The 27,467-nt window shown below is 40.6% G+C and overlaps 3 protein-coding genes across 4 annotated transcripts; 1 reads left to right on the top strand and 2 right to left on the bottom strand.

Annotated features, from left to right (window-relative positions):
• Positions 1-973: 973 nt before the first annotated feature.
• Positions 974-2,973, bottom strand: LOC111220616 (androgen-dependent TFPI-regulating protein-like). The gene is made up of 6 exons (XM_022743759.1): positions 2,619-2,973; positions 2,362-2,487; positions 2,166-2,267; positions 1,949-2,064; positions 1,212-1,363; positions 974-1,062 (listed from the first exon to the last, which is right to left on the bottom strand). The coding sequence occupies exons 1-6, from the start codon at positions 2,769-2,771 to the stop codon at positions 1,025-1,027; spliced, it is 687 nt and encodes a 228-aa protein (XP_022599480.1). The 5' UTR covers positions 2,772-2,973; the 3' UTR covers positions 974-1,024.
• Positions 2,974-4,118: 1,145 nt separating this feature from the next.
• On the bottom strand, positions 4,119-12,930 carry LOC111220687 (protein FAM83H-like). The gene is made up of 6 exons (XM_022743863.1): positions 12,708-12,930; positions 11,540-11,991; positions 11,250-11,414; positions 9,720-9,844; positions 5,381-9,512; positions 4,119-5,282 (listed from the first exon to the last, which is right to left on the bottom strand). Exons 2-6 carry the CDS (start codon positions 11,981-11,983, stop codon positions 5,271-5,273), a joined length of 4,878 nt encoding a protein of 1,625 aa, XP_022599584.1. The 5' UTR covers positions 11,984-11,991; positions 12,708-12,930; the 3' UTR covers positions 4,119-5,270.
• Positions 12,931-20,434: 7,504 nt separating this feature from the next.
• On the top strand, positions 20,435-27,121 carry mlh1 (mutL homolog 1). Of its 2 annotated transcripts, XM_022743755.1 has the most exons (20): positions 20,435-20,464; positions 20,619-20,743; positions 21,012-21,102; positions 22,255-22,353; positions 22,455-22,528; positions 22,628-22,700; positions 22,787-22,878; positions 22,982-23,024; positions 23,150-23,238; positions 23,351-23,463; positions 23,567-23,660; positions 23,748-23,901; positions 24,121-24,458; positions 25,636-25,775; positions 25,880-25,988; positions 26,070-26,133; positions 26,210-26,374; positions 26,478-26,570; positions 26,661-26,771; positions 26,883-27,121. In XM_022743755.1, the coding sequence occupies exons 1-20, from the start codon at positions 20,456-20,458 to the stop codon at positions 27,036-27,038; spliced, it is 2,232 nt and encodes a 743-aa protein (XP_022599476.1). In that variant the 5' UTR covers positions 20,435-20,455; the 3' UTR covers positions 27,039-27,121. The 2 variants fall into 2 exon arrangements, with proteins under 2 accessions (XP_022599476.1, XP_022599477.1); XM_022743756.1 differs by lacking the exons at positions 20,435-20,464; positions 20,619-20,743; positions 21,012-21,102 and adding an exon at positions 21,163-21,182.
• The last annotated feature ends 346 nt before the right edge of the window (positions 27,122-27,467 follow it).

Here is a 27,467-nt window from a genome sequence, read left to right as displayed (position 1 = left end):
AAGGCTACAGAGACTTGCGTGGTGGTTGATCTCCACTACAACAACAAGGAAAATCAGCCCTGTTACAGTAATTAGTGGACATAGAAGCACAGCTGTTCTTGGAGATCTCAATGGACTTGTGACGACACCAAATCAAGGCTGTTTGGCATTATGTTTTGGATTAACAGAAGTCGAGCTATTCTTGCAACCCCTCCAGTTGTTCCATGATTAATGCAAAATACGCACTTTATTGAGGTCAAACATGACATTGGTTATGAATTAGGAATAATCTCTCCTTTGTATAGAGGGGAACTCAATTGTGCTTAATATGAAAGTGATAATATTGATGGTGGATCCTGTCAGGTTCACTAACTATAATTTAAAAGCTGAAATATGTGGAAGGAAGAGCATCTGTCAGGTTCTACTCTGCATATTCTTTTTAAATCTGAAACGGCATAAAATATAAATATAGTCACAGGAGGATTTCTGCTGTTGTGAGTGACACTTGCTTTAGGCCTGCTTTGATGTTAAAATTGCATTATTCAGGCGTTTTGCAATGTTAAATACCGCTTTGTTAAGCTCTAAATTTGAACTGTAATATTTGCATCAGAGCTGTTTGAGAGCAGAAAGTAATAATCCTCTTTAAATTGAGACAATGTGACTTTTTTACTGTGGCTACATTAGTGGAACAATGCAACTTAAGCGATAAACTACTGCTTAGCCTTTAGCTAAAGGCCTTTAGCTAAGCAGTAGTAGAGGTGGAGAAGAATCATGTAGCCAGTGAAGTGACTCAGTAATGTGTAATATACATCATTTTATTGTTAAGATTTGCAAACATTAGCCACCTTATGGTGCTGGTCACACTGGACCAACAAAGGTTGTTGCAGGCAAAATGCCACAGTGTAATGGACTGAACAATGGTGCGTTGTATTGCTCATACATTCCACTTTTTATTTGTAAGAGGAAAAATGTGTTATTTCTTCTCTCAATAGAGTCTTTTGTCTTGTCTGGATTGCCACTGTACTTGACTATTTTCATTTGAGAGTCACTGTTTGTTTGCTGTCGTTTTGTTCATGTCCTTACCTAGAATAAAGGAGGCAGCAGAAGAAAAGAGAGACAGAGAGAGAGAGAGAGAGAGAGAGAGAGAGATAGAGAGAGAGAGGGATTAGAGGCAAGTTGACTTGAATTCAGTTGTTTGTCTCCTGTGTTATATGTTTGTTAATGTCACTTACTCCACACACGGCTGTTGAGCTTGTCCCCCAGCAGGTAGAACAAGGTCACCGCAGACATGTTAAAAAAGAAGAAGCCCGCCAGACCAGCGGTGCTGAAGTGGCCCAGGAGAGGATACACCCAAATCCCAACTGACAAGAACACCCATATAATCCTGCAGAACATGTTTAGAGAGAGAGAGAGGGAGAGAGAGAAAGAAAGAAAGAGGGGAAAAACAATTCTCAGCACCACTGTATCTGTCAGATCATCTTGTACTGTCTTGTCTAAAAGATCTAGTATGTCTCATGCAAATATTCACTGGCACACGGTTTCCACCCATTGGCACTGATGATACTGATTATTTTAACCTGAAAACACTTAGCATAATAAAGAAATCTCATCCCTAACATACAGTATTTTTATTGTTTGTACCATCACACACATGAGGATCTATAGGCAGCGTCACAGTGTGTGAGCCCCAATGATAAGAGGTTCAAAGCTGTTACCCTGAAGCTGTTTGCAGTGAACTGTTACACGCTGGATGAGCCTAGACTAGCTACGCTAAGAATATAGACACACTGCTGTGCTTTTAGCCACATATGTTTAAGCCACAATATATTAAAGATTCAGTCAGATCATGATGGTAAATATTAAATCAAGAAGGATGTGATTGTTTTAAAATTCTGTGATATTTGTATGTTAACTTAATGCCATTAATGTTTGGAAATTGTTATCATGTATACGCTGACTCATCACTTACCAAAATAAGTAAGCCAAGCCCACAACTCCTAATGCTGCCAGGGCATGTTTAGTCTGTGGGTAGATGTGAGGCTGCACCAGCACTTCTCCAAGTAAAACAGGCAGGACAAATGTGTGCTGAGTGAACAGTGAAGGAATAACTCATTATGTGTCATGTGTTATTTAAATTTGTACACAACATTCTTTAAACAAATAATAAAAAAAGAAAGTTTACAGACCATAGCATGGTTTATCCAGGGAGGGAAGAAAGTGTCAATAGTAGCTGGGTAGACCAGCTCTCTGTCGTAGGCAAAGATTGTCCAGAAAAGTAGAACAACAAACTAAACAAAATGCAGAGAGCAGAGATTGTAATTTACAGCAAAAAATGATTTTTAATGATGAAGAATGTAGAATTTTCCAAAATGTGTGTCTCACCATGCCCACAGGGAAGGCAAAGACAGAGAAGAGGAGGTCTTTACATCTGCTCAGAGTAGTCTCTGACTTTTTCCCAGCTTGTAGATCATTCAGAGCTGCCAGTCCAAAGAATGACATTTGCAATAACTGAAATATAAGCCACATTTTTTGTTTCTGTGATCCCTTTTTCTTCTTTTTTTTCTTTTTTTTTATCTGCAAGATTTATTATTGTATACTAATGCACTGTAATAGGTAGATAATAGAGGTAATGTACTCACCAAATTCAAAAATGTTAGGTACTTCCAAGGTCCTCCATAAACAAAGATTCCTGGTGGTAATTTCTCTCCATCCTTAGCAGCGAGACACTTAACAACAAAAGCATACCAGCTGAATGCTGTGATGTGGTACACTCTCCCCAGGGTTGAAGTCATTCTAACGTAAGCGTATACTGATCCTCAACAAACAACAAAATGAATTAAACACTGGGAAAAGTACTATTAAATAGTGAAAAGTGTGTCTTTTCCCTTTAGACTCGAGGCACTCAAGGCAGTGAGGGACCTTTAAAGATTAGTGTAATTCAGCACGAGCTTATCAAGACATTTGCAAACAGTGGAGGCAAAACGACATTGTAACCCCACAAGAGGTCCACTGTTTCTTATGATGCAAACGACTCCTTCTTTCATAACCGACACACAGTAGCATGTGACTGGTGGCAATTTCAGTCACAGTGAGAGCTTAATCGGTTTCAGTGGGTTTCAGTGTTTTGCAAGAGAAGCCCCACAAAGTAAGTAAATCAGTTTAAGTAAACGAATCAGGATCCCTACATAAAGACACTAGAAGTGATTATGACAGGCTAGAAGGTGGCACTGAGGTTTCTTTGAGCGACACTAAAATCCATGTCAGCATCAGGTATGTTGTTTAGCCGTTGTGCTTGACCTTTGACCTTTGACCTTCCTATGGAGGGGAAACGAAACATACTGACACAAAGGATATGTCCGATGGCATAATTGCATGAGTGCATTTTTTTTCATTGTTATGAAATAATCAAAAAATGATTCAATCCTTCAACACTGCAATTCTTTTCCACATGATGATCATTATATCATGATATGCTATATATGTTTGAAGCATTGAGTGAATCAGTCTGTATTGTAGTGACAGCAAATGTTAAAATAATACCTTGATGAGAGTGAAATATGGTCATTTGGTGATACACAGCTGCAGGTAATTCAATATTCTGCAGGATTCATGTTTTCCGTGGTGTATGTAGTTAATGCATATGTTAATGTTTACGTTAATGCATATGTTTTGGCCTGAGGGTGGTGATGGAGGAAAGTGGTGAGACACTCATGAGATGTTGGGACAGCTTGTGTAATCTTGAGAATCACTAGTTAAATAAGTCATAATGACATAACCATGATGTGTTTCTCATGATGTAATCAAGATACAGGTGATTCTTTAACGTGTGGTATAGTGCAAACTACGATACATGACCAAAATCTGTGTATAACATATCTGTGAACTTGCAAAAAATTACATGAAGTATAAATTGGTGCACAGATCAACTTATTAAGCTGAAGAAGAAAAATAATTCACACTGTGCTTTCTCTGTTATGAGAAGTCAAAATGTCTGCTGTGAAAAACACCTTTTATGATATATGTAATAATAATACTTTCCTTATCTCATTAACTGAACCAGTTTAGCTTCTATAAGTAACTTGCTTTTGCAACATCAGACACACAGGAGCCAGAAAAACTAATTTTTAAGAAACTTTATTTACAAATATAAAATGTTGCAGAAGATACGTATCATAAATCCATTATAATAAGCACAACACTATCTACTGTTATGTAAATTCTTTGCGGTTTTAGAATTTCTTGTTTTAATGTACAGGTATGGCAAGTTTTCATTTAAATTACAGGGTCAGGCAGATGTTCAAAGACAGTTAAAGGGTTAGTTGTAGCAAATTACAAAAAAACCCATATTTTCTGATAGCTTTGGCTTTAAATGGCCAAATTCAAACACTTTAAAAGCAAGTGTTTCATAAATCATCAAAATAAAAACAATTAATTTTACTGTGTATAAATACTTTGGATGATTTAGGTAATTTTGGTGAAATAATCCTTTAAATCAACCAGATGTCGTTTTTAAAAATGACATGTAACCTCAACGATTCCTATTAAACAATATTCAATAGAAAAAAGAAACCAAAAACACTACACACTGTATAGTGTGCAATGATTTACACAGTTATATTGTACATATGTTTAAGATGGTATCCTGTTTCAGTCTCAGGTTTATTTCCATTTTAAATTCAATGTATAATTCAGATTACAAAGAATTAAAGTTACAATTTATTTACATGTAAAAAATATCAGCCTTTCATGGATATGAATTTAAATATCCACCTATTTCACAAATACATGTAGGCTATGTGTAATAATCATCTTTTATTTAACATGATTGTGAAACACTATGATACAAACTACGGTTTTCTGACTATTTTAGATCATCTATTACACTTTAACATCACATTTTGCCTGAAAACCAGCTGACATTTATGTAATGGCTGTCAATGCTTTAAAAAAAAAAAAAGACAGGCATAATTATAGAAAAAATCTGTTGCACACATTGCACTTTACCCATGCAGTCAGTAAAACCGTATTTAATCCCACATATGTTCTCAGTCCATGTACTTCTCACTGGTAGCAACTTGGTGATTCACCCACAGTAAGAAGCCCTTTGTTGAACATAGTACATGTCACATGGACAACAGGTTTGTATTATTTTGTATTAGTTTTACCCCTTGCAGTTCATGTCTTCGGTGAGAGCATGTGTTGTTCATCATTCAAAGTTTTTACTTGAGCTCACCTTCTTCCTACACTTACTGTGCGCACTGTTTTTTCTCTTAACTTTCTTTAAATACCAGTTAAGGTGCCATCTGTGAAAGTAGCAGAGACACAAAATGATTTATCCCATAGGCAAACAAAGGTGCATTTAAATAGGTGATGGTAACAATGGTGTCTTATGTATTCATACCTCAAATCGACTGTAAACTTTCCTCTCCTTCCTCATGCTCTGGATCTTCTCCAGCAGCTTATCCCTTTCCTGTGTTGACTTAGGCTGCCCTCTGCTGAGTGTCCTGATCCCTCTTTCTTTCTCCCTTTTGGCATTTTTGTCAGCTTCATCTTCTTTCTCGTCATCAGTGACAGGAGACTCCTTGGTGGCCTCGTTCCTGCTCTGGCTATTAGCAGAAATCTGCTCTAGAAGCAGCTTTGTATCGTCTCTGAGGTTGCTGCTTGAGAGCACATTGGCTGTTGATGAGTGGTAGCGAGACTTTGGCTGCTTGGAGTGTGGTGACAGAGGAACGACTTCTTCTGTTGTGATCTCTGCCGGTTCAGAGCGGTTATTTTGCCTTACTTGGTCATTTGTTTTTTCACTTTTGACAGATTCCTGCATAGTGCTTTTATTGATCTTATTTGTGGCTTCAGTGTCCTCTGGATTTTTCTCACCAGGGTCGGGCAATTCAGGCTCTTTGCTTACTTCACTCTGATGGTCTACTTTACTATTTTCAGCAGGCACGGGTGGCTCTGAAGGTTGGCTTTCAGAAGTCACAGATCCAGGGGTTGGCTCTGGCTCTGTTGGGGTTTTTGAGGTAGGCTCAGTTGCTCTAGAAGCTTCTGTTGATGGGAGCATTGGAATTTTGTTCGAGTCTGTTGTAATCTTGGGAAGAGAGGGTGTATCTGAGGGGCTGCACAATGTAGACATGTTGGTTTCTGTTTTTTTAGCCCCAGGGGACAAAACTGATGCAACTGACTCAGTTAGAGGAGAAGAGCACTCTGTTTCAACAGGAGCAGGAGGGACAGATCCTGTCAGGTTAAGTTCAGAGGGAGTGGCTGTACGTGTTAATGCATCTTGTGGAGATGCATTTGTTATGGACTGGGAAACAATAGGAGTGTTGTCTGGATTGACAGGAGAGCGTGTTTCTAATGGGGCATGCTCACGTTGGGGGTGGGGAGTGATTGTGTCAATTTGATCAGGTCTGGAAGCAGAACTTCCCAGATCAGATACATTAGGTAAACCTGACTTGGGTGATGAGGGGCTAAGACTAGGTGGTGTGCTATCAGCTTTGACGTCCTTTGAGGATCTTACCTCAGATTCCTCTGCAACAGCCTTTAGAACAGAGTCATTTTCTGGCTCAGGTACACATTTTTCCAAAGGTGTAGGAACACAAGATTTTTCAGAGTTTGTCTTTGTGGTGGACATTAATGAGGATGTGTGTGCATCAGGAGAAATATCAGATTCCCCATGTGCAGAGACAACTGCTGAAGGGTTCTCAGACAACATCGACTGGGAAACGGGATCTGGATGAGCTTGCTTAGACTCTGTAGATACTGTAGAAGTTTTGTCAGCTGTTTGGAATGACTCACATGGTGAGGAGCTGACAGATTCCTGTGCTTCTGTTTCATCAGAATTTGGAGACAATATGCTATAGGAGGGGGTGGAGCTGGAGTCTTTTGGGGTAACATTAGAAGATAAAGTCTCTTCAGGGGTGGAAAGAGGAGCAGATTCCGAGGTTGGAGGACTTGGACCGATCTGTAAACCAGAATCTGACAGAATGTGATCAGAGAAAGAGCTTTTAACTGATTGGTCACAAGAGCTCAACTCAGATCCAGTCTGCTGTTCAGATGCAGGGGAGGAGATGCTGGTTTCTAACTGAACTGATTCAGGATTTTGGGTGTTAGAATTCAACGCAGCAGATGCAGAAGATGGTGGGACCTCCACTGAACTAAGAGGGAGTGAACTGGACTCCTTTGAGGTAGAATTAAGCTTTGGGCTTTCACTTTCATCAGTACCTTGCACAAGAGTAGGAACAGTAGCAGGGGTAGCATTTGTTGGTGTAGGTGGATGACTTGGGCTACTCTCTTTTACAGCGGGTGTTGACAGCTTTGGGTCTTCAGGAGGTTTGTTTGGAGGAGATTCTGTTTCTGCAGAAACAAGCAGAGAAGCTCCTGGTTGGCTGTTTTTCAGCTCTGTCTTCTCTGTAACAGTTGAAACTCTGGTTTCTTCCTCTTTACAACTTTGGGAGATACTGGGTTCATTTTTGACATGACTGTCATGCTTGTTAGTCTCATCACTGGCATCTAAAGACAGACTGACCGACTCACAGGCTTCTGTGGCTACTGTTTTATTTGCATCATCTGCAGTAACATTTTTTGGGGATAAACCCACAGACGGTGAAGTATTAGCCATCCTTTCTGAGTTTTCTTTTGGTTCAAGTTCCTCCTTTTTAACAGTGGTATTGGTTTTTAGCTCACTTGGTGGTTTCATCGGAGCCTTGTCTTTGCTCTTTTCAGCTTCTGCTGCCTTAGCGGCTTTGCGTTTTGCTGCCAACTCTTTGAAGAACAAGAGCCTCTTATCAGGATCATTCATATCTATATTCAAAGGAGTGGTGAGCAAAGATTTATGTGGTTGTACTGGTTGATCAGTTTTGTTTTCAGAAGGTTTGGATTGGGGCATTGATGGTGAAGAATCTGTTTTCTCTGTATCTGGATCCTTTGAATTTTCGTCCTTTGATGTATCTTTATCATCTGCTTTACTGGTTTCATTGTCTGGTTTGGACGTTTCTGTGGCTGACTTTATGTAACGGCTCCATTCAAAAGGTTCTCTTGCAGGTCGCCTTTTTCCTAAAACCTGTGAAACAAAAGGTGATTTGGTCTGTTCTGCTTCGTTTGTGTCACTTTCCTCATCCTGTTGGCCTGGAGCAGTTTTGGTATCTTGAGGAGCATGCTGCTGCTCAAGAGAGCTGAATATCAGAGAGGATCTTAACCTGGAGCTCCTTGGCACTGCAGCATTGTACTTCCTACGGAATGACTCCTCCCTTCGTAGACCGGTGGTTTTTGTTTCTTTTTGTTCTGCTTCCTCTGTCTTTTCCCCTTCAGCTGTGGACGATGATTCTGAAGGTGTTGGTGTTGTTTTAGATTCTGCTGCCACTGCAGTAGGTTCATCAGGCAATTTCTTTGGCTGCTCTCGTACAGTGGTTTTCATATAATTCGGCAGGTGACTTGCCCTGGGCATTGCAGGAACCTTAAACTCTCTAACATTTGGGATTTTAGGAAATGACACATCTAATCCTGGTGCTGTTTGTTGTATAGGGTTTGAAGGCTCTTCAAAAGGGTCTGGTGCCTGAGTTGGCATCAGTGGGAGGCCTTCATCTCCTGGATTATCATATGCACTGAGGTATGAGCTAATCCTCCAGTTTCTTAGCCCTCGTTTCACTGTAGGATCCTTGCGGTCAGTGTTAGGCTCCGGGAAAAACTGCTTCTGATCAGTTGGATTTGAAGCAGTGGGAGAGGTTTGACAGGCATATGGCTGGCCTAAGCTCAGTCTTCTAGGGTGAGATGAACTGAATGGTAAATCTGCTGCAGGTAATTTCTCCGAGCCCTGGTCGAAGTCTACATTTCTGGTAGATGATAAATAGTTAAGCACAGGGTCAAAGTTATCAGACGGTTGCCTCTCTTGTGGTAAACCAGATTCAGAGTATTGATCTGCTGAATGATGGTCTTGGTTCCAGAACTTGTCATAGCCACTGTAATCTGCTTCTGGTCCTGGTCCGGACCCTGGATAGGGCTGCTGCCCCCTGTGAAACGTCCTTCCCTGGTTCTCAGGCTCTGGCATTCCCTGTTGCTGCAAGAACGGGTAAGAGAATCTACCATGAACACCTTCAGCATAACTGTGACGTTTGAAGGCAGTATTTTCCACCATGGGCTTCCTGGGGGGACCCTGATCAAAAGGCGGATCCATGTGAGATTGCTGGGAGGGAAACCTGTACATATCTGAAGGGCCATGCAGGGATCCCTGCCTTTTAAGTGGTATCATTCTCCAATCCACATCCATACGTTCATCACAGGAATGTCTAACCCGGTCCTCTGGATGAACGGTGTCCAGTGATAGAAATTTCCTAGGATCCCTGTAAAAGGATGTTCGTTCGCTTGGGTATTGCCTCTTTTGTAAAAGGCTAAACTCTTCCATTGGAGTGGGCACATTTTCAATCATCAGTGGTTGGGACTGAGCAAACAGAATCCGAAACTCTTCATCAAAAGTTGCTACGAGCTGTCCAAGAAAAAGGTGTGCCATGCAGCGGTGGAGCTTCTCAAAAGACCACATGAAGCTGTACAAAAACATGACAAAAAGTGGGAATTAACAGAAGCACTTCATTTATTGTAAGAGTATTGCATACTCATGTTTTTTTAACGCAAACACATGCAAATTGATTACGTTCATCAAAAAAAATCTGAATATAAATGTGTTTGTCAAATCATTGTATGGCGTGAAGTGTAGAAGTATGACTTTCTGTGACAATTTTAAATGGCCTCACCTGAAGTTTCCACTCAACACAGCCCTGCAGTCTGTCAACAAGAAGCGATCCATCATCTGACCTTTAAAGGATTTCCCTGAGCGGCAGTGATACGTGATGCCAGACACTGTTCTCACACGTAAAAACTGCAAGACACACATATATATTGAACCCAAGTAGTACTATCTATCTAGTATCTAGCGGTGTTAGTGTTGTTGATTGCAATTCAAGCTAGGTGGCAGTATTGCATTAACACAAACACCTTTGAGATCAGAAGATAGAAAATGGCTGCATTTCAAGTTCCCTTTTACGGTAAAATGCAGTTACTGTGATTTCTATCGATGGGAAAATCCTTTAACATCTATATTCACCATATATATCAGGGACAATACATATTAATTAACATGAATGTGATGTAAATGGGCCAGATTTCTCCAAATGGCTGCATTTCAGCTCACATAAAAACAAATCTGACAGAAGAAACTCAGCATTACAAAAGACAGCATAGCATAGTGTTATAGGCATACACATGAGGCATAAAGCATACACAGTAAGCAAACATATTGTACAGCATTTAAAGCAAATGACGAACAAGATAAAGTAACACACAAGAAAAAACATCATAAGCAATTATGATGTTATATAGCATGTAAGATTCAAGGTGCTATTAAATATCTGACTTTCTAATAATAGGATGTGATAGGTTTCTAAAAGTCGGCTGGCAAGTTCTCTTTATTTGTATTATTGGGTCATCTCTACTAACAGCTGTGGTGCACTTACAGTACTTGAGCGTTTCTTCTCAAGTTCTGCTAAAATGGCTGGAGTAAGACTGGTAAACAGTATGAGTAGCAGTGTTCTATATTTCTGCTACTGTCAACAAATACCATGAAAAGACCAAAATGGGTCTGAGTACTTTGCAACTTCCCCTTCCCTATCTGTTTCTTTAAGCTCCAAGCCCATTCATTCCTGCCATAGATGTAAATCTTTAAAAAGAGGCTGCAAAAATACATTTCAACATTTGCAACAACTGGTCACTCTTTTTAAACTATATATTTGGTGCTGCAGTGAAAATTTACAGCGGCTACTCAGTAAACATGGGAGTGTATAAAAATAAAACTACAATGCCTATGTTTATTATAATGAAGAAACACCCAGTGCAGAAATGTGGCTCAATAATGTTTTCAAGAGTTTTTCTAGCTCTGCGGCACAGAGGAATAAACTATATCATGCTTTAGATACACAGACAATACTTGTTAGTTGGATCAGTTCATTGATGTATTTGATCTTTTCATGGGATTTGTTAATAAGAAAAATACAGAATATCACTATACCTTTAAGTATTTAAAAGTGAATCAGCATATTTCATGTTTTTCAGGTTCTGTAGTCAAACTGTAGTCAAAGTGTAATGAATATAAAAGTAGTTAATTAAATGTTACTGCATTCATAAATTTACTTTTCTGTTTTGTTTATTGAATTTAGTGTTATAATGCAGCTTTATTAAAGTGTCTGTATCAAATTGTAATGTAATGTTTTTAAGGAATATTCACTCACTTGGATGCTCTGTAGATTGACCCTGCAGTTGGACACCATGTTGACAAAGTGATGTGCATTCTGCTCGTCTAAAAGGATGTAGACAGCAACATTCCTCATGGCAGCACTGAGAATATCCGCCAAAATGTCAACATCAGTAAACATGTCCATCACTACAGCAATGACCTAAGAGGATAAAAGATACAAACAGAACCGGTTTGAAAACAAAACTGTCAGGACAGTTTGATGTTGACAATTCAAAGTCAAGTTTGGCATGAAGTATCCATTTATAAAGAAGGTGAAAGGCCGACCTGCTGAGCATTCTTGATAAGCCTTCTGGCCTGCTCCTTGATACTCGGCATGTCGGGCTCTGGGGGGTTGACCAGAGTGGTGACCTCTGTGGGCCCAATGAAGGGATGCAGCTGAGGCCAGCCGAGGTCCAAACCTGGGACATCCAGGTCAGAGTGAATCGGCCAGTAGGTGTCTGAAGAGCCATCTCCCCCAGTCTCCAGAAAATGTTGTTCAGGGTGGTGGCTGTGCTGAGGGACCTGAAGAGAGCTCTGAATATACTGAATCTCAGGTGTACACAGGAAGTCCACCACATCATCTTTTTGGAGGAACTTGTAGTATCCTTCCAAATCCTCCTCAACCAGTGCGTCAATAGCTAAGCGGTACTCTTCCCGGTAGTGAGGAGGGAGGTAGTTGGGATCCAGGGGGTTATCCCCGGCAGATGAGCACTGAGAGCGACGTGCCATACTGTTGTCTATGGAGGGTAAGGGCAAAAGAAGACGTGATAAATTTATTGTATTTTAGTATGAAAACTTTCCACACCACACATCTGTTTCAACTAGAGTGCTGAACGATAATTCAACTGTATTTCAAAATCAGATATACTATTGTATTAATGTTATAATAATAATCCAATCATCTATGTCAGCTCTACAGCTATTTTACCCTAGAAGCTTTAAGTCAATGGGTTCAGCTCATCCTGGTCATATCTGCAGAATCTGCAGACAAGCGATGGAGCCATAATCACAGGGACCCTTCGGTAGAATAATATAGAAGAAGAATCAAACATAGCAGAGGGGAAGATGGAATCTGACCACAGGATAGATGATTATGGGTGTGGCTCCTCCCTCTGACCGAAATCCCAAAAGTCTCCATTTGCAAGTTCAAGTAAAGCGACATATATGAGAAATACCGAAAGTAAACCCCAAGGTCCAAACAAAACACCTAAGAACCTAAAAACGGAATAGATCACCGACTGAACAGTTTTTTGTCAGCAATTTTTAAGTCCTGGGGGTCTTTTCAAGAACTGTACAATCGTCTTTCCACTAGATGACATGTCAGAAACTTTAAAAAGAGCGAAGTACTGTAGCACAGGTCCGCGTGCGCTGTCCATATGTTAAGCTCCGTGTCCTAAACTCATTATTTATCTATATAATACAATTATGGCCTAACGTTATTAGGAGAACTCACCTCACTAATATTCACTCGTCAATCCTCTCGTCGGTTAAACTTTAAGCCAGTCATCTTGTCTTCTTCGCCGCGTTTTCCTCCGCAATTGCGTCGTGCGTCTAGTCCAGGTGGGACTTATCGAAAGAGTTGAGTTACATTGTTTTTTCCCCCTTCACCCAGCTAAACCAGTTTATTGTCATGCTCGAGGCTTGTCGGCGAGAATATTTGAGACAGAGCCCTCAGAGGAAAACTGCAGTCGACAAAATTCGCCCCGCCTCGACTGGAGCTCCACAGTTTGTTCACTTCTGCTCTTCACAGCTCTGTGTCTGTGTCCATGCTTGTCCCGAGGCAGCTGAACTCTGCACATGTTATCTGCCTACTGCGGCTCCAGCTGAGTAACTGCTGCTACTATTAACTGCTTTATCGTTTTATAACAGGTAATGACCGGCCCATAAACTCACCTCTCATGTTCATTAATATTTAAAGCATTTATCATTACTCAATCTTATATTATTCATCATTTCACCCGGACATTCTCACCTGTCTTTTACAGGTATAACCCAACTTTATTGTGAAATATCTGTGGGGGGGATTACCTTCTAGTCATAGCACTCTGGGGTCACAGACCTTTAGGGGACTTGAATACTCCAACTGTGTGGCACTAACTTCTAGTGGTCTGATTAATCGGAGATTTGTTTGGTAATGTGTACCACTTACGTTCAGTATACCTGAATTAAAATAAGGTAAATAATAAAAGGTGCCCTCCTATAGAGAGGCCTTGAATGAAAATGTAAAAGGCCTAACATTTCAGTTATTGTGCTTACATGGGACATATTCCTAGATACATTTTTGGTTAGTAAAATTATCTTAAAGAAATCTGCATACACAATGATCTAGGTGGTCAGTAAGGGCTCATTGCTGATTTTTGCCCAAATTAATTCAGCCCTGCTTCTAAACCTTTTGTAAATAGTGACTTATTGAACAGCATTTTATAAAAAGGGTGGCACCTAATTATATGCATTAAGAAATCACACTTGAGGAAGATAAATAGCAACATATAATTCAATGTAATTAGTTTAAGCTATAGTGTTTTCATTGGTAAATGTACAGTATATGGAGTTACAACAGGCTACCTCTTAAACTCTTACATGGCCATTAACTGAGTGACATCGTAGGCCCCCTACACTATGTCCCCTTTACCTATACATCTATCTGTGCATGGGGGTGTGGCCAGGCAAAAATAATAAGACCTGCATTATATTTTGAATGAAAACACTAATAAAATGGCTAGAAGTGGCTAGGTAACAGAACAGTACCTACGATGAGAATGCTATCAGGCGGTCAGCCTCGAGTAAAGAGTGTAGTGTGTCATTTGTGGGGTATTAACTTAGATGCATGGATGGTAAAAATAAACATCATCATGTGTTAACATCAAATTTCTTACTATGATGAGGATGTCAACAACAGAGGCAGTAATAACACATAATAAACAGCAGAGCATCACAAAGTTGGCAGGACAGAGGCTCAAAGCCTGAGTGAAAGGCTTTTACTGCCGACATGGTGCCAAAATTCATTCCTTCGTGTCCTTTCATGGTTAATTAACAATTTCCTTGCACATTTACAGTACTAGCGATATTACAGAGAGAGGCTGTGATATATCTTTACTTTGTGGGTTAGTGAGAGTGCTAATGTGGAAACCTAGCTTTGAAGTTGGAGGAAAGCCATTTAAGATCCCAAGATAGGACCTCATAGCTCATGTTTTGTTAAACCCTGAAAGGAGAGATGTGGATAGACTTAATACAGTGTTTTTCCTTCAAGGGTTGCTCCACACTCAGACCTAAAATAGCCTGGTCAGGATGAAATCTGATGTAACTAAAGTAAAGGAAGTGATGCAATGTAGCTGCTCAAGTGAAGACTTGAAGACAATCCCTTATTGTTCCCTCCAGGCACCACCCAAGACACACAGAGGAGAAGTTGGAATAGAAACATCAAAATGAATGCTCACTCGGATCATAGATAGTTGTTACACTACATACCGTGAACAGCATTCACCGCAGCACACTTTTAACCCCTGCGGCTCACAGAAAAATACACATTTGGTGTTCTACCTTTTGGTTTTGTGACTGACAGCCTTGATTATGAGACATGAACTTGACCAAGCACTGACTCAGTGCTGGAACCCTACCCCTCCATTTAACCAGGAATGTGTGAGTCAAACATACAGAGATATGATTTATGCGATAACACAATGTCAAAATGAACCGTGCTTATTGTTGAAGGTGAACAAAAACGCAGTATCTACTGTGGTAAACAAATATTCTAGTAGACAACAGCAGAGTATTTTAGATTCAGCTGATAACTGTGTGTACATGGAGGCCTTGTAGATTAAGTCTGGTTTACTCAAAGTGTTACGAGATACCGTTCATGCCTGATATATACTCAGATTTATGACATTTTAGTGTAAACAGTCCATTTTTATTAAAGTATGGGCTCTTCCACATTATGCTGATCCTGTTCAATAATCAACATCTTACACACCAGTGTAGCTGTGATAGATGCACCTTTAGAGGCTTGGGTTTCAACAACAAATCCAGCGTGCCATGTATCAGACCCCGACAATGAAGCTCCCATGTGTGAACTGGAGAGAGGTCAGTATATAACACTTTGTTAATAAATATTAAGTACTCAGTACTTGGTTGTAGCTGGTTGTGTGAATAAATTCTTGAAACTTTATATCATTTAAATTCAATTTATCAACACAGAACATTAAAGAGAAAGATAACTGTATAACTTCAAAGTAATAGCTGACCACAAAATGCTTTCATAATGAACATAATAGTATAACTTCAATTGTAGGGTGGGGTGCAACAGGTGGTGGCAGGCATTTTTTAATGTGAGAACTCACATGTCTATGTCTGGGTTGGTCTTGAACTTCTCTAGTCTAAATCTACTATGTTCATACCTCTCTGATAGAACCGTCTCTGTTGTCATAGCAAATGCATGTTCCTCTGTTGCCCATTTTAACTGTGGTGGTCCTAAAAGCTCTATCCTTGACCCACTGCAAATATTGCATAGATTGCCATGAAAATTTGTACACAGATTCATGGTCCCCATATGATGAATCCTATTGACTTCGGTGAGCTGCTTACTTTTCCACTAGCACCACCATGAGGTTGACACTGGTTTTGAGTGAAATATCTATTCAACTATCAGATGGATTGCTGTGAAATTTTGGTCCAGACATCCATGTTCCCCTTAGGATGAATTTTAGGCCGATCCCTCAACTTTTCATATAATTTGTCCTGTACTTTGGCTTATGACAAAATATCATCAAAACTAATGACATTCACATCAGCCTCAGTCTTACTTTGTGTTAGTGCTAATTACATACATATTATATTAGCATGCTAACGTGCTACATTAAGATGGTGAAAAGGGAAAGAAATTATAGGGGTTAGGATTACCTACCTTTTAAACTTCAGCATATTAGCATGGCTTTTGTAAACATGCTGATGTTAGCTTTTGGCCACTTGCATGGCTGTAGACACTTGTAATGTAATAATTTGTATTTGTGGTGAGTAGATCTACTGAACAGTCCCTGTTAAAGTACTTTAGTTCTGCAGTGACAAAACATTTTTTTTTATTTACAAGGGAAAGTATGTGTTCATCTATTGTTCCAACTTGTGTCAGGGCTTTTGTGGCGCTGATAAGGAAAGAGTAGGAGGAGGAAGAAGAGGAAAAAGGAAGTGCAGCAGCTGTAGAATCCATTTCTGGATGCATCATTTGACACAGAGGCAGAGGAAGTCTTAGCAGTTCTCAAGGAGGTGAGATCAGGCTTGCCTACAGAGATGATGAAGGTGGAATTAAGAGAATGACGAATTAGCACACTTTCAAATGAGTGCTGCATTACACTTGGACTGGACGGATGACTGTCTTGACACATAGTCCATAAATTCATAAACTACCTGTGATTCAGCTGTGATTCTGAAATTCTTGGATATAATTTAAAAACTACAGGAGAACTCCAATAATTTAATTTTAAATTTATTTTAGATTTGAGATTATTTTATATTTAGAATGAGTGAGAGACCACCCTTATCATTAGAGGAAAGACAGGCTCCTCTATATTTGTCACTTGGAGAGGCCATGACAAATTCCACAGATGACTGTATTCCCACAACATCTAGTGTCTCTTAGAGATACTGTACACCTTTCAGTCGCTGGGCTTGATGGCAGTGATCACTCTGCAGTTTTGTTAGAGGAGGCCAGAGATCGTCACCTCACTGGTGAAGAAAGGAGCAGGCATAAACACACAGGTGAGACAAAAGCGCAGCAGTAAAAACAACATGCTCTTGTCAATGTGGAATGTATAGACACACAGCAGCATGAAGACGTGGAATGGTCACAGGTTCTGTTTGAGGGGCATGTGGATGGGCACCTCTGCTTTAACCTGTATCTAGAGGCCATGTAGGGGCGGTGCACACTTTGCTGCAACGGGATACTGACCTCAGTTCACACACTGAGTGTACTACTCAGCAGCAGGTGTTCATTTGTGTCTGCTTTGACTGCCATCTTGCTTGTTGACAGTGTTTGTGTGTTTAGAGGTGTATTTGTTCTGTGTATCTGTGGATTATGTGTATCAGGACTCCATTTTCTCTATTTTTAAATCTCCTTCAGATGCATTTTGTCCTTCTGTCTATGCACATACATGTATACGTGAAAGCTTGTGTGTACCTTTGCATTGTGGGAGCAATTACATTAGCTTGTATACTTGTGTGTGCCTGTCATCACAAGTGGCAAATTGCAGGTCGCAACAGGTGTGGCAGTTCTTTGACATAGTCGTAACCTGAGCTTCAGTGACTCCATCATTAGAATGAGAAAATGTGAGGACAGCCGTAGAAAAAGCAGAATGATGCCTTTAGTGACCTGAAAGATACACAACCAGTTCTGACCCCACCTAGACTCTTGTTGGTTGAAGCACTCCATGAGACAATGTTTACAGTTTCATCCTTTCAAAGAGTAAATTTACATAGACTACAGGGGGAATAGCTGTCCAGGATTATGTCATGACTGTTGCAAAAGATGAAAAACAGGCAACAGGCAACCGTGATTTACATTTTTGCAGCGTTGTCATGCTTACATCAACTTGCCTGATTACTTTCCAGCTCTATTGTATTGTATCCTGTTGCACATCCTGCAGCTGCAGTACGTACTGGAACGTCCTGCATTGAGTCAAGGACACACATCCCTGGGCAGACATCCTATTCCCCCCAATATATCTTTGATGCAAAGACACAACAATGTTGTTTTCCCTCAGCCTAAAGGGAGCAGTGAAGCAACTTAAACGATAATAGGATCAATCACACCAAAGTGAGTTAGCCAACATCTGTAATTAATGATATCATAATCAATATAGGAAGAAAAGTGCTTGACATTAAAGTGATGTCACTGCACTATTTCTGGGTCAACCCTGTGGTTTAGCTGCAAAAGAAGCTTACATACAGTACCTGACACTTGCTTGTCAGTGCCAAGCGGACTTCCTTTCATACTTCCAGTGACCTTTCAGGTTGTACCGTTTACTTTTGTGGTTTATGTCCTGCCTGTGGTTAGATTGTTCGTGGTACTTAAGATGCATTGGCACAACAAGCTGCTGAACTACTAAACCGTGCCAATTTAGCTCTCATGGCATGTGGAGGCGCTTTATGCTTCTGTATATAATGCAATATACAGTAGATTACAAGGAAACACCCAGTTTGAGATGTCCTTGTTCAGATGCTGTCCTGGAATGTGGCAGGATTTAAGAGATCGAGAAGGATAACAGGTCAGAAGTATGATGTTATGATGTTACATGAGAGTGAACTCAGTCTGTTTCTCAACTCAAGCTTCAAACACAAACATCGTCATGTTCTAACGAAAGTTTAAATAACACTGTACTTTGTTCAGCTGCTGCTTTATTTGGCTGTAGATATCCTTTTCTTTTGGAGTTTTCTAACAAGGCTCTAACAAGTCGACACGAAAGACTCTATCCGAGGGTATTTGGACAGCGCCTTTAATTTTCACCCTCACAGTCTCAGTCCCTACAAACCGACTCAGGCTTACTATGTAGATAAAGAAGGGCGGGGGAATCAAATTAACTAAAATCTCTATGGTTTTCTGAAATACACACAACTAATTGTGTATATTCTTTTGTTTCATTCTTAAATCCAACACGAATATTGAATTGAAACTGTTGGATTGAGTTTTAATTATAGACTGGTAGAACTCAGCTCAAATTTATTTCTCACAAGCTGTCAGCAGTTTATTAGTTTTCTTTATGAGGGTACTTGAGGATAGTATGTTCCTCTGTCAACTCTTATTTAGCCAGAACTAAGTTCAGGTTGGACTGCATTGAGATACTCTGCCTGATCATGATATCCAAACAGCGCCACTCCCTGGACAGCTTACTCACAGCATTTTATTCTGTTGAGATCATCCAGCCTGAGGCCAGCAGCCTTGCAACATAATTCTGGCAGCTACTGTAAAAATCAGAGATGATAAGTATGGTGTTGATTTGTCATTTTCAAAAAAAACATCTCATAAAAATATCTCAGAGATATCAGAGAACAGTTTTATCTTTGCAGATTCTGGATTTTGGACCACCACAGTTCTGCTGATAAAAAAAAAAAATCCCCTTAAAAAGGCAATGGCTCTGTGAGGAATGCAGACACATAAGTGGTCTGGCCAACTATGTGCACAGTTGAAGATTTCAGTGAATCACTTACAAGTGAATGTGCAGGGATGGCAAAGCCATGATTACCAAAACTGTGTTAACACAAATTTTTTATTAGTTTTTTACAACACTGTATTTAGTATTAATTTTAACTTGCTCATGCGATAAATAGTAGTCAGTGGAGATCCTGCCATCATGGGTTAAATACTCTGGTTGGAGTGAGCTAAATTTACATACAAAGGATTTAGTTGGAATGTTGTGACTATAGATGAATGGACGTGGACTTTGGACTTTTCAATGTCTTAATGGTAAACACTCAATTCTTCAATAGCTTACCACTGAAAGAGACAATAAAACATTGATAACATCTGAACAAAGATCATTTTTTTCATTGCTTAACTTTTATAGGGGTTACACAACAATTCGCTGCCAACCTGCAGACATAGGTTAAGTACGATTCTGTAATTGATTGTGACTTCATACCTTTTTGCAGACCATGAAAAATCGAGAGGAATGTGTGTTTTTTATTTTACCACAGGAATTGGAGGCTTATTCTCATATTATACTGTTCTGTGTACACAGTAACATACATACTAAGAATATGTATAAGGAAGTTAACTTTTATCCTTTTTGTTTGAATGTGTAGTAGAATATAATGTGGACATCGATTTGTTCATTATTAATCAATCGTTATGAGGCGCTGTACTGTATTTCGGAGCTACAACGTAGTTACAATATATTTACCAGAGAAGAAGACTTTAAACGAATGATGTCTTCCTGGTACTCCTACGACAGACGCAGGCCCCGCCCCCACTTTCTCCCCGCGCTGTGTCATCAAAGATTGTTTATACTGAAGAAGATGAATCACCTTGTCGTGAGAAATGAGTCGCTAAAACAAAACGTTTCATATTCCACCATACATTAGCCTACATAAAAACATAAACTTTGCGTGATTTCTGTTCGTAGTGGGTAGTGAAGCAATTCTCTACCTATTCTCAATAATGCCCATGAAGCAGATGTTGGGAAACTGAATGACAAAAACAATGGCTTCCGTACTCTGATGCTCCGAGTAAGTGAGACCTCTTTATTTTCTCCTCTCTGGTCCCATGCACGCTTCGTTTCTTATGCGGTGCTACATTTTAGCCTAAATATAAATACACCTCTTTATCCACATGTATGTGTATTCACAGCTAATACTTGCTGTTTAACTACTCTGAAACTAGGTCAGCAGCGCTGTGAACATGGCGGGAGTTATCCGGAGGCTCGACGAGACTGTTGTCAACCGGATAGCTGCGGGTGAAGTTATCCAGCGTCCTGCCAATGCCGTCAAAGAAATGATTGAAAACTGGTAACTGACTTGCCACATGATAATCAATTTTGATTAAGTTAGCTAATGTTACATATTCGACTATTGGCTTAAATAACCAGCAGTGAAACCAATGAAAGTGACAACATATGGCAGGAGCCACCATTGTTTACATCACATTTGTGTCAAAGCCGCTTAACGACACCTGTAGCATAGTAACAGACAAGTGACACTTCAAGCTGACCGGAAGTCATCTTAAAATGTAATTTGGCTGTATAATAACTACAAATTGTGCTCTACAATGTCACAGTTTAGATGCCAAGTCCACCAACATCCAGGTGACAGTGAAAGACGGCGGACTGAAGCTCCTTCAGATTCAGGACAACGGCACTGGCATCAGGGTGGGTGACGTGACACGGGCGTCCACATGAGGGGAGCAGAGGTCAAGAGCGTGGCTGCAAACATGTCCTATTCAAATGGAGTATGGCCTCTCACCTTGTCTGATTGTTTATCATCTGACCAAAGGATTACACTCACCCAGCATTTTATTAGGAACACCTGTACACCTTTTTATTCATGCAATTATCCAATCAGCCAATCACGTGACAGCAGTGCAGCATAATGCAGATACAGGGCAGGAGCTTTAGTTGATGTTCACATCAAACATAAGGAGGGTAAAGTATGATCTCAGTGACTTTGACAGTTGCATGATTGTTGGTGCTGGATGGGCTGGTTTGAGTATTTCAGATGAAACTGCTCATCTCCTGAGATTTTCACACTGTCAAATACAAAAACAAAAAAGCTATGATAACTCAGACCACTCTCAACAACTGTGGTCTGCTGTTGTAGCCCATCTGCCTCAAGATTCTGGAAAGGTGAAAACTGGAAAAACAAAATAGCCTGGTCTGATGAATCTGGATTTCTGCTGAGGCAGCAAATGGTAAGATCAGAATTTAGCATCAACAGCATGAATCCATGGATCCAAACTGCCTTGTATCAACAGTCTAAGCTGATAGTGGTGGTGTAATGGTGTGGCGAATGTTTTCTTGGCGCACTTTAGTCCTTAATACCAATCAACCATGGTTTGAATGCCACAGTCTATCTGAGTATTGTGCATCCCAATGTGCATTCCTTTATGGCCACAATTAACCATCTTTTAATGGCTGCTTCTAGCGTGATAATGCACCATGTCACAAAACAAAAGTTGTCTCAAACTGGTTTCATGAAAATGATATTGAGTTCAGTGTACTTAAATGGCCTCCCCAGCACCAGATGTGAATCCAGTGAAGCACCTTTGGGATGTGGTAGAACTTGAGATTAGCAGCTTGAAACATGATGTGATGCAGTCATGTCAACATGGACCAGAATCTTAAAGAAATGTGTCCAACATCTTATGTAATCCATGCCACAAAGAGCTGAGGCTGTTTTGAGAGCAAAGGGAAGCCTTACCCAGTATTAGTATGGTGTTCCTAATAAAGTGCCTGTTCAGTGTAAAGCTGTCAGTTCATACTAAATCAGTTGATTCCTGACATAGCTTTCTTTCACTGATGCAGAAAGAAGATATGGAAATTGTTTGTGAGCGTTTTACCACCAGCAAACTCCAGACTTTTGAGGACCTCTCAGCCATTGCAACCTATGGATTTAGAGGAGAGGTGAGCCGCACTGCTAGCTTTGAGCCTATTAGCCTTTTGGGTATGAAACCCTGCCATACATTTTGTTGTCCATCACATTTGTTGACTGTTCTTGGTTGCAGGCCCTTGCTAGTGTAAGCCACGTTGCACATGTGACCATAACGACCAAGACAGCTGATGCTAAATGCGCCTACAGGTATGAGGACATTTTAAATAACGGTTCACTCATCTGCTTTCTTGCCTCTTTGAAGATAACATGTAAAAGATAGTGGATCTCTTCTATTTTATCATGCAGAGCCAGCTACAGCGATAGCAAGCTGAAAGGTCCCCCCAAACCATGTGCTGGCAACCAGGGAACACAGATTCTTGTGAGTCCATTGAACACAACACCTCTTACAGAATGAAGTTCATAGATTCTCAGAGACCTCCAATAGTTAGCTTTCCTCGTCTGCAGGTGGAGGACCTCTTCTATAATGTGTCCACCAGGAGGAAAGCTTTAAAGAGCCCCAGTGACGAGTACTCCAGGATTGTAGAAGTGGTCAGCAGGTCTGGGCTTCATCCCTTGTGTGTCGTAATTCCTGCTTTTGTTGGTGAATGTCATAGTGTTTGGATTTTTTTCTGTATTTAATGTTACCATGCTGTTTTGAAGGTATGCCATACACAATTCAGGAAAAAGTTTCTCTGTCAAAAAGGTGAGATGTCCTCTTTTTTTCTTTGATTCAGATTAAACTAAAAAATATATGTATAAAAAAAGTCCTTTGTTAAAAGGCATTATTATTAATGGTCTGTTTTTACAACTCTTCTTTTCCTTTTCCAGCAAGGAGAGACTGTGGCAGACGTGAGGACTCTACCCAACGCGAGTGTAGTGGATAACATTCGAGCAGTGTTTGGCAATGCAGTCAGCAGGTATTAATCAACTGAGAAAGAAAGAAAGTTCTGCTTTGATGCTCTCTGCAGTTATGTGATCTCTTATCATCTTAACACTGACTGCATGACTGACTCTGCGCTATGTTCCCAGGGAGCTGATCGAAGTTGGCTGTGAGGATCAGAAGCTCGCTTATAAGATGAAAGGCTACATCTCAAACGCAAACTACTCAGTCAAGAAATGCATCCTGGTCCTCTTCATCAACCGTACGTATTCTGGAAAAGTTACTGGAAATCTAGCTCACCGGTGAAGATAAATTAATCTTGTTAGCCCTTTGTTAAATGGAGATTGTGATGTGTGACGTCTCAGATCGTCTGGTGGAGTCGAGCGCTTTGAAGAAAGCGATCGAGACAGTTTACGCTGCGTACCTTCCCAAGAACACACACCCTTTTCTTTACCTCAGGTAACTAAATGTGCATTTGTTTTCTATAATGGATTCTATCATGGTTGAATTCATTTTATATTCACTGATGCTGTCTGCTCACCGCAGCTTAGAGATCGCCTCGCAGAATGTAGACGTGAACGTTCACCCCACAAAACATGAGGTGCATTTCTTGCATGAAGACAGTGTCATCGAGAGTGTTCAGAAGCACATCGAGAGCAAACTGCTGGGCTCCAACTCCTCACGCACGTATTTCACCCAAGTACGATATGACTTAATCACTGTTTCTGTAAATTCGCACCAGCACTGTTACAACAGTAATTGATAAGCTGTCCATGTTTTCACATCCACATTTTCTTTTTTTTTGCCAAACATCCACTCCTCCCAGATTTGTTTTGTGTTTTTTTTCTTTTTCCTTGGAGATACAAAAACTTGTGAGCGTAAGAGTGTATTAGGACACATACTCTGTGTGTTTGTGCAGACGCTGCTGCCAGGGCTCTCAGTCTCAGGTGGCACTGAGGTCAAGTCCTCCAGCGCCACAGCAGATTCTACTGAGAAAGTCTACGCACATCAGATGGTGAGGACCGACTGTCGCACTCAGAAGCTGGACGCCTTCCTCCAGCCGAAAGAGAAGCCGCCGCAAGACCCCGAACCAGCTGGTCCCAGCAGGAAAGAGGCTGAGACCAAAACCGCCCAACCCGACAGCGTAGAGATGGTTGAGACTGATGATGCTGATATGCTGGAGGCCTTGGCTCAGCAGGAGGCAGAGATGCCAGAAGGCGAGGAAGAAAATGGCATCAGTGCTTTTGATGTTCCAAGGTGATTAACTTCTTTCATAACTGGATCATTCATCAGTTTGGGCGGGTCAGTATTCAGCAGAGGATTAAGCACTCAGAGTCAGAGCCAACATGAGTAATTCAGATGTGTTTTTTTTTTTTTTTTTTTTTTTTTTTTTTGCAAGCCAGATCAGGACAGTTCTTGATAGATGATTGATCCCGTTGCGTGAGGCTTCAGTTTGAATAGCGGCAAATGAGTTGAGTAAGAGAGCAGGAAGAGTAATGCAAACGTAAAATGAATCATCCCTCTCTGGCTCAATCAGTAACAGATATCAGCTTGTTTACCTGCTACAGACCTGAATTTTCAGGTTGACAGATGGTAGGTGCATGTGTTGACTGGTTTTTCAAGCTCCACCATATAATTGTCATTATTATTATTATTATTATTATTGTCATTAGTATTATTATTATTATTATTAGTAGTAATAGTAATAGTTATTATCTTGAGTATCGTTATTATCTTTTTGAAAGGTGTTACTTACAGTGATGAACCCACATAGTATTATCTCTCTCCACAGCTCTGGAGGTTTTTTTTCCTCTTTAAGCACATTGTTTTGTTTTACAGCAAAAACATTTCCTCTAAGGTTTGGTCTCAGTGCTCTCAGTAATCCAGTTTTTTGCAAAAAGGTGCGGATAAATCCAGAGTACACCCCCTGCACAGCACAAAAGAGCAGAGAGGCAACATTAGGGACCAGCAGGTGAAGAAAAGTCAAATATCCAGCAGCTTAAGACCCAGATATTTTCTTCAGTAGTTGGTAGAAACCTAAAGGGGAGGGTGATTATTAACAACTCTAAATGAATGCTGATGTTGCTCTGTGTCTGCTGGATGTGTACATTGGTAATTTCTTGCTAACTAAGTCATTACAACTTAGAAGATGACCTCATGCCAAGGTTATAATCATCAAAAAGTGGTTTCCCACTGCCCCCATGTGGCCAAAAAAGTAATTAATGCAGTGTAATCTCTGATGAAAATGTGTAAACATCTTCACAGCCTGTTAAGTCTTAAATGTGTCCCACTGTAAGCTGGTGTGAGTTATTGTCTTGAGAATACAAGTGTCTGTAAACATGCAGAGTGTACTGTATGCAGGAGGTGACAGCTGTGTGTGTGTGTGTGTGTGTGTGTGTGTGTGTGTGTGTGTGTGTGTGTTATTGTGAGCCAGGAAGCGTTTGAGGAAAGAGCAGCAGGAGGAAAAAGAAGAAGAGGAGGACCTGACAGCTGCAGCCGTGCCCAAGAGACGATTCATAAAACTGACTAGCATCAAAGAGCTGAGAGCTGAGATCACTGAGAATTCACACAAAGGTAAACAAAACATGTTATCGTCTTCTATTCCACCAACTCAAAATAGATCAAATTTTACTTTTCGACACAATTTTGCTCTTTTCAGTTGTATATATTTTCCTCAGGTCTTCAAGAAATGCTGCAGAACCACTCGTTTGTTGGCTGCGTCAATCCCCAGTGGACTCTGATCCAACATCACACCAAACTGTATCTGCTCAACACCACCAAACTCAGGTCAGAGTCAGGACACACATGGCTCATTTCCTGTGTTTTTAGCCTGCTGCTTTATGTCTCATTTCCTTCTTTTGGTTCCAGCCAGGAGCTTTTCTACCAAATACTGACTTACGACTTTGGGAACTTCGGTGTATTGAGACTATCTGTGAGTAAAGTCTAGATTGTGAGTGAGTAGAAGATATTGTGCAGCATGTGTGATTTTAATGATTGTGTGCGTTCAGACTCCAGCTCCGCTCTATGATCTGGCCATGTTGGCTCTGGAATGCGAGGAGAGTGGCTGGACAGAAGAGGACGGACCCAAAGAAGGCCTGGCTCAGTACATAGTGGACTTCTTGAAGAAGAAAGCCGAGATGCTAGAGGACTACTTCTCCATGGAGATAGACCAGGTCAGGCTCTGGGTTTATTTCTGCGCTGACCCTACATGCTGCCTGAGTTTGCCTGCTACTTCACAATAGGCCATGTTGTAAAATTGAGCCTCATTCATTGTAGGAAGGAAACTTAACAGGACTGCCACTGCTGCTCGACAAGTACGCTCCTATCATGGAAGGTCTCCCCATGTTCATCCTGCGCCTGGCCACTGAGGTGAAGTCCTTGTTAGTCTCTCGTCATTTATAACAACACTCTGGAAACACAAACTGTATCTGAAGACTTTTGCTCGGTGGTGTTGTGCAGGTGAACTGGGACAACGAGAAGGAGTGCTTCAGAGACTTCAGTAAGGAGTGCAGCATGTTCTACTCCATCAGGAAGCAGTACATCCTTGAGGCTGAGCCGGGAGAGGAGCAGGTGTCATTGTTGACCGCATTTTTCTACCATTCCTTACACGATACATTAATGACAAAAAAAAAAAAATCAAAAAACTCAAACAACTGTGATGTGTTGTAATATTTGTTTCAGGGTGGTGAGGCGAACTCGTGGCGTTGGAAAGTGGAGCACATTATCTTCAAAGCTTTCCGAACCCTCTTCAGTCCTCCCAAGAACTTCAGCGAGGACGGCACAGTGCTGCAGATCGCCAACTTGCCTGATCTCTATAAAGTGTTTGAGAGGTGCTGAATCTGATGATCAAATGTGACTAAAAAAAAAAAAAAAAAATCAACCCTACATGCTGCTCTTTGTATACTTGATGTAACAGTTGTGCTGTAAATAAATTCTCCGTATGAAACAAAACTTCAGATGTTTATTTTTATGTGTGGAAAAACCATATACCACGATTTATAAAAGGGTCCGCTCTCTCACAGGAAACCCTTGTGCTGAATGGCCTATTTAAAAGAGCCAAGCCTTCACATGGTTTTCTAAAAGTAAGACTTGGGACATGCAGCCAGGAAAAATAGAACTGAGTCATGAGTCCCATAACGATACCTAAAATGTGCCAGCACACAAGCTTAATTTATTGCTTCTACATCTCCCCTGTCACTCAGAGATGTGTGCAGTAAGGAGGGATCAGTGTGAGGTAAAGTAAAACCTCCACTACCAAATACTTCA

The sequence above is a fragment of the Seriola dumerili genome, unplaced genomic scaffold (assembly GCF_002260705.1).
Source record: "Seriola dumerili isolate Sdu_G_001 unplaced genomic scaffold, Sdu_1.0 BDQW01000073.1, whole genome shotgun sequence".
NCBI classification, from domain to species: Eukaryota; Metazoa; Chordata; class Actinopteri; order Carangiformes; family Carangidae; genus Seriola; species Seriola dumerili.
Note: the sequence above shows the minus strand (reverse complement) of the source record. Positions and strands in the feature narration are given on the sequence as shown.

What these genes read in the sequence shown, in the direction of transcription:
- LOC111220616 (XM_022743759.1), bottom strand. Translation starts at nt 2,771, where the DNA reads ATGACTTCAACCCTGGGGAGAGTGTACCACATCACAGCATTCAGCTGG. An exon ending in ACCTAACATTTTTGAATTTG is followed by an intron (nt 2,488 to 2,618) that starts GTGAGTACATTA and finishes CTTATATTTCAG; the next exon opens with TTATTGCAAATGTCATTCTT. An exon ending in TTGCCTTCCCTGTGGGCATG is followed by an intron (nt 2,268 to 2,361) that starts GTGAGACACACA and finishes CATTTTGTTTAG; the next exon opens with TTTGTTGTTCTACTTTTCTG.
- LOC111220687 (XM_022743863.1), bottom strand. Translation starts at nt 11,983, where the DNA reads ATGGCACGTCGCTCTCAGTGCTCATCTGCCGGGGATAACCCCCTGGAT. An exon ending in TTATCAAGAATGCTCAGCAG is followed by an intron (nt 11,415 to 11,539) that starts GTCGGCCTTTCA and finishes TTATCCTCTTAG; the next exon opens with GTCATTGCTGTAGTGATGGA. An exon ending in GTGTTGAGTGGAAACTTCAG is followed by an intron (nt 9,513 to 9,719) that starts GTGAGGCCATTT and finishes GTTTTTGTACAG; the next exon opens with CTTCATGTGGTCTTTTGAGA.
- mlh1 (XM_022743755.1), top strand. An exon ending in CACTGAGAATTCACACAAAG is followed by an intron (nt 25,776 to 25,879) that starts GTAAACAAAACA and finishes TATTTTCCTCAG; the next exon opens with GTCTTCAAGAAATGCTGCAG. An exon ending in CTGAGCCGGGAGAGGAGCAG is followed by an intron (nt 26,772 to 26,882) that starts GTGTCATTGTTG and finishes TATTTGTTTCAG; the next exon opens with GGTGGTGAGGCGAACTCGTG.